The sequence below is a fragment of the Propithecus coquereli genome, unplaced genomic scaffold (assembly GCF_000956105.1).
Source record: "Propithecus coquereli isolate 6110/MARCELLA unplaced genomic scaffold, Pcoq_1.0 Scaffold56, whole genome shotgun sequence".
Classification (NCBI taxonomy): domain Eukaryota; kingdom Metazoa; phylum Chordata; class Mammalia; order Primates; family Indriidae; genus Propithecus; species Propithecus coquereli.
In genome coordinates this window covers 6,895,924-6,902,219 of record NW_012151507.1, presented here as the reverse complement: position 1 = coordinate 6,902,219, position 6,296 = coordinate 6,895,924, and the positions used below count along the sequence as shown (strand labels likewise).

The window sequence follows — 6,296 nt, the reverse complement described above, 5'->3', positions numbered from 1 at the left end:
TCATGTTTGACTTTGGTATATTTTACAAAATCCCTAAAACTAAATTCAGTCTTCATATATCCCCCGTGAAGAATGGTGATTTAGCCAGTGTGCATGATAGCACTTACCACCTACAGCTGCTGCTCTTAAGCAAAAACAGTCCTGCCTTGACCAAGGGTGTCTGCCAGCCCACCAGCTGCTCTAGTGGTCTGATCCGTCCCTCCACAATTTTAGGAATGCATTATGTATAAAAGTTTGAGACTACCAAATTTTGTTCATCTGTAAAACCTTGAAAATGAAATAATTTCATGGTCATAAAACTAATACCAATAGCTACCTAAGTGGCTTTCCTAATCAGGGTCAGATCTAATTTGTGTGAATAATGACAATGGAGGCTGGGAGCTGATGAAAAAAACTCTAGTTTCCATACAGTGCATTATAAAGCACTGAAAGATTTATGCAGAACAGCCCCATTTTGTGAGTTAACAAACAATTTCAAATAGGTACTATACACACAGGAGAAGAAAGGCGTCATTCATTATCAACAGTATATATGCTTGGAGGTAATTTTCTTACTGCTTTCTTGTGTTCTCCCGCAGTTAGGAGGATCACATCTTCCTCTTGGATCTCCATTAGTCTGGTTAATTCCGATCTTTGCTCCTCCATTATAAATTTAGCAACTGGAGAATTCCAGTTTCTATTGGCTTTCAGGAATACAGGTAAGACTTCCTGTGACAAAGAAAAAGACTTACTCACATTTCTTTTTTTAAAAAGGCAGGACTTATTTTCTTGTAGTACAAATATTTCTTGTTCCCCAAAGAGAATTTACATGAGATTACCTCTATTCCCTCCCTGAACACCTTCAAAATGACACTAAAGGAATTTAAAAATATAATCTTACCACAATGAAAAAAAAAAAAAGAATGAAGGATTGGGAGGAGGGAGGTGTATAAGCAGAGGAGAGATTTCTGCAAATTTTTGGCGGATTGTAAGTGAATGGAGTAGGAAAGATTAAAGCAGCAAGATGCAGGAAGCTCTGGCCTAGAGAACAATGGAAATGGCCTTAGCATAAGAAGGAACTGATGTTACCCTGCAGAATCCTGGAGAATCTCTGGACTCTTAAGCCTTGAGTCCCCAGGGTGACAACCAGTGGTCTTGCTGTTCACCCCAAACTAAACCTAACCATTTACAAAGCCTCTCCAAGGACTCTGTGCTTCCAACTAGCTTTTGAGATGTCACATTCTAAAACATGTGCAGACAACCAATAACAACCACCACACACTGAAGAAACTCTGCGGTATTTACTTAAAAAAAAAAAAAAAAAAAAGACCAAGATAAACATAAAAAATGACCCTAGAGAAAAGAGATAATTTAGGGACCAAAAGAGGACTTGAATGTTTTGAATCCTCTAAGGCACTCAAAAAGATTTTTTATCAATAAAACCAGAATGAGATGCAATGAAAAGAGCTACTGGGAAATAAAAATATGACTTCTGAAAAAAAATTCAGCAGAAGAGTTGAAGAAATCTCGTAGAAAATAGAATAAACAAGACAATGGAAATGATGGAAATAATACAGAAAATAAAGAGACATATAAGTTAAATAAAAGGGTTCAACATACAACTAATAGAAATTCCAAAGAGAGACTAGAGAAAATGATGAAATCAAAAACAATTAGATAATAAAAGAATTTTCTACAGATAAAAGACAAAGCCTTCATACTGAAAGGGCCCTTCAAGTGGGCAACCTATTGAATAAAAAATGATCCAGAGCTACACAAACTGTGAAATAAGGTTGAAAGCTGCCAAAGAGAAAAACATCGGGTCTTCTATAAAGGAATAAATTCATACAAGCATGAGACTCTCATCAGTAACCGCAGATGGGAGAAGACAGTAAAGCATTGCCTTCAATGTTCTAAGTCTGTGCTGTCTGGCCACATGCAGTGGCTATTTAAACTAAAATTAGTTTAAATAAAGTAAAAAGTTCAGTCCCTCAGTTATACTAGCCTTTTCAAGCATTCAATAGCTACACTGGCTAGTGGCCACCATTAGGACAATGCAGATATAAAACATTCCCATCACTACAGAAAGTTCTATTGGATAGCACTGTTCTAAGACGATATGGCTGTCAATCCAGAATTTTATACCAAGCCACATTATTATTAAAGTGTAAGGTTTTTGAACATAAAGGCATTTTTAGACATGTAAGGACTCAGAAAACTGATCTCTCCCATGCTTTCTTAGAAGTTACTTGAGTACACACCCCAGCACAAATAAGAAGGAAGAAGATCTGGGATCCAGGAACAGTGGCTTAAACTCATAAGAGGAATGAAGACAAGGTTCAGAAAGGCAGCTGTGCAGTAGGTACAGAGTAACTAGGTGAGGTCTGTGTATGGGAGCCTCATCTTTCCGTTTTTTTTAACCATGTGTATGCATTATGTTGCTAAAAATTAATACGTATAATAAAAACAATTTGAAGGCAAATCAAGTTGAATGTTAATAAATTAAAAAATAATAGTTGTACCCATTTCTTGTATAAAAATTAAGGAAATTAGGAAGGAAAAAGGAAAACAGAAGAAGAAAGAGAAGAAAAAATGTAACAGTCCCATCAACCAAAGGCTGCCAAAGTTAACCTTCAGGCTTATTTCCTGGTCCTGTGGTTTTTAGATGCAGAATTCATATACTAGTAAAATAGAAATAAACATAATTGGGAGATAAAGGGTTGCCAATTTTTAATTTTGTCAAGGAGGGACATAAAACAACCCTCCCACCTCTGCAAACAAGGAGAGAAATAAAGGATAGTTCTTTATGTTAAATTCATTTTATTTCATGAAAAACTTTTTATATTGCCCTGTCTTGACCCATTTTGGAAATCATTATCTTAATCTTTATTTCTTATTGAAAAATATCTTCATTGTTCTTCGAGCTTGAGATACGAAGCTTGGGATGTGATGGGGTGGAGGTAGGTAGCCCATTTTCAATATACAAACCTAGTGTTTTTACATGGTTGTGATCAGTATATATAAAATACTGAATCCTGTTTTCTTACAAATCATTACAACATGAGTATTTTTTCCTATATTAATATTCTTAGGATACTTTCCTAGGGACCATGTTAAAAAAATAGGAAATAATTTTTAAAAAGAGCTTTACATTAATTCCTTTGATTCTACCACAATTTATTTAATCACTCCCATCTGGTTTCACTTTATTCTTGTAATAAATGATACTGTGAGGAGCACAAAGTCTACTCGTATCTAGGCTTCTTTTTTTAAAGTATATCACAGAACACTACTGACTCAAACAGCATGACTCTTTTTAAAAAAGTTACTGATTCCAAAAGGGCCAAGGCAATTTACATTTCCACTGACCATGTAAGAACCCATTCCCCACTCCTTTTCCTCCCTATTTTACTTCTACTAGACACCAAACCAAGAACACAAAATGTCTGTCAAAAAGGTGTATTCAGAATTCTAAAAAAACGGTATAAGAAGAACAATAAATACATGCTTTCTTTCACACCTGCCATGTTTTCATTTAAACTTTGGGCACATGGGGCTCTATTTATTTTCCTAACTGGATTAAAATACCTTGGTTTATTTAAAAAGGCTAGGGTTGAACTTTCACATTCTGATTAGTGGTGAATTCAACTAAGTTGAAGTCTTAGAGTTATACCCAGGAGTAAGATTAACTTTAAGAATAAAAAGAAGAAAAGCCTGAGCAAGAGTGAGACCCCATCTCTACTAAAAATAAAAAATTGGCTGGCTGTGGTGGCGCATGCCTGTAGTCCCAGCCACGCGGGAGGCTGAGGCAGGAGGATCACTTGAGCCCAGGAGTTTGAGGTTGCTGTGAGCTATGATGATGCCCACTGCACTCTAACCAGGGGGACAGAGTGAGACCTTGTCTCAAAAAAAAAAAGAAGAAATGTAGAAGAATGATATGAAATAATAAGACCCTCAAAACTAATGATAGCTCAAGAGTTTAAGCAATTATTAGTTAAAATATTGAATCTCCATCAGGAAAAAACTGCCCTAATTAACATCTTACCTGATTAAAATGGTCAGCTGCAAATTTTTGGATAGATTCAATGTCTCTCCTTTTTAAGTATTTCTGATGAAAGAAAATAAAAGTAAAGTTGTCAAGATGGTACTTAGCTTCATAAACATGTTTGTGATATCAAAGGGGACATAAATATATTTTGTGTCTTTCCATTACAATAGTGGGATTTAATAAAAATTTAATTTGTCCTGCCAAATGATGAATTCTTAAAGCTTGTTACAGGGCTTATTTTTTCCCCTCGATTATACAGGTCTTACTGGAAATAGCTGTCAATGTATTCCACAGAAGACCCTGTATACGTAATATGCAGGATAAGTGTTCAAAATGAATCTCTACAACTGGATTATAAAAGAAAAACAACTTTGAGATCAATAAGAGGATTTGGAATTTGATTATTTCAGATTTCTTAAGATCCTTGTATCTTACTTTTTCTAAATTATCTCAATGTCTTTCTAAATGAGACACTGTGGTTATCATTATGTTATGCAGCTTTGAAATGATTCCACTTACAGAGTCTGAAGTTTGACGTTTTAGAGTATGTTCCCCCTCCCTTCGAGAGTGTGGTGTCTTATCAGATCCGTATGTGAGAACCTGGAGTGAACTCCCTCTTCCCCTCAGGAATGTCACCTCAAACCTTACCAGACCCTCATATGTGAATTACTGACCTCAACTACTGGACTTCAAAAACACATGCAAACTCCAGAGGTTGACAGACACTTTGACAGTGTACGCTGTGACAGGCTGCTCTCTGGCAGCTGCTTCTCTAGACTCTGAGACAGGGCAACACCCTGTTAACCTTGGAGCTCATCTCACCCATCCACACTGGCACCACCCTCCAGCATCTAGGGACCTTTCATGGAGTCTACGTTGGGGTGGCCAAACCAGCTTCTCCTGAGGATTCCTCGTATAAAGTTACACCTCAAACTTTAAGTATTAACAGTTTTTACTTTCCACAGAGGCCTGCTTCCATTCTAATTCAGCAACTGGACTTTAGTACTTTTGGAACTCACTCCCTGTGTGGTTAATGTACCTTGTCTATTGAGTATATTCCCGGTGAGGTTTGTTCATGTCATTCTCCCCTGCAAGCACTGTGACCCTAAGAAAAAGTTCTCCTTGTATGGCAATAAACTGTGTGATTTGTGAAATCCTACTTTCGTCATCTCCTTGTTTCCATCATACATAACACATCATTAACTATATTCATGGGACATTTAACTAAGTATGGGAGGTCATAAAAAGGTGAAAACATGATTCACGTCCCTACACTTCTTGTATCTACTCAGGGAAAAACAGACATACTCAAAATGGGCTAGAGACAGTATGTGATACTGAGCTCACCTGAACACATTTGTTATGTCTGGACTACAGTACGGACACCACACTATTTTCCACTGAATATATGAAGTAAATAAAAAGTAATGAGACTGAGTTCTCACCCTATTCCCAATATACTCATCTGCTTATATATCCAAATGAGTAGTCTTTCAAAATCATAATCTTATTGAAAATACATCAGAATGTCTCTTATTAAATGACTTTCACAGCAGGTGTACTAACTACAGGAAACAGATGTGTCCTGTTGCTTTAGAGTCAATGCTTGCTCAGCCCAGCCACTCTCTCTCTCTCTTCTACCCCTACTTACTTCCTTTTCTTTTTGCTTTTTTAGTTCTACCTCTTCTTCCCGTTACTAATGCAATTGAGACGAAAACCCTCAAAAGACCAAGAATCAACATGCAACGACTATGCTGGAACTGACGTGAGGTCGAGAACCTTTGGACAAACTGAGGCTGGAGACAGAATACTGAGTATTATTTTACGCTCACAAAGTATTCACGATGAAATGATCCCAAATGAAGTATACAAGTTCTTTATAGCATTGTTTAAAAGGAAAAAAAAAGCCCTAGATCTTAAATATAAACTGATAGTCATAAAGTTTTATTGTTTTATACTTATCTTAGAGTTTTAGGGACACTTTTAGACTTTATATAAAAACATATTATTTAGAGGTAAGTGCCTTTCTGAAGTTTAAATGTGTCAGTGTTGAACACATTTACTTCTCAAGCATACATTCTACTTTTTTAATTTTTAAAATTGTAATTTCTTTTTTTTTTTATAGCAGTGACTAAACATGCTCATCAAGCATACATTCTAGAGAAAACACAGATTCATGCTTCGCTTACTGCTCCTTCAGGGACACACATGGCTTTGACGGTTCCTTGGGGTTTACGAAGTGCATCTTGAAGAAATCCAATCTCTGTGT

At 36.3% G+C, this 6,296-nt stretch overlaps 1 protein-coding gene across 1 annotated transcript in view; it reads right to left on the bottom strand.

Annotated features, from left to right (window-relative positions):
- DARS2 (aspartyl-tRNA synthetase 2, mitochondrial) overlaps positions 1-6,296 on the bottom strand; it is a 30,484-nt gene that overhangs the window by 6,722 nt on the left and 17,466 nt on the right. Inside the window, exons 9-10 of the mRNA XM_012657723.1 lie at positions 4,025-4,087; positions 556-708 (exon numbers count right to left, since the gene is read on the bottom strand). Of these exons, the coding sequence (XP_012513177.1) occupies positions 556-708; positions 4,025-4,087 (216 nt within the window). The remainder of the gene's footprint in view (positions 1-555; positions 709-4,024; positions 4,088-6,296) is intronic.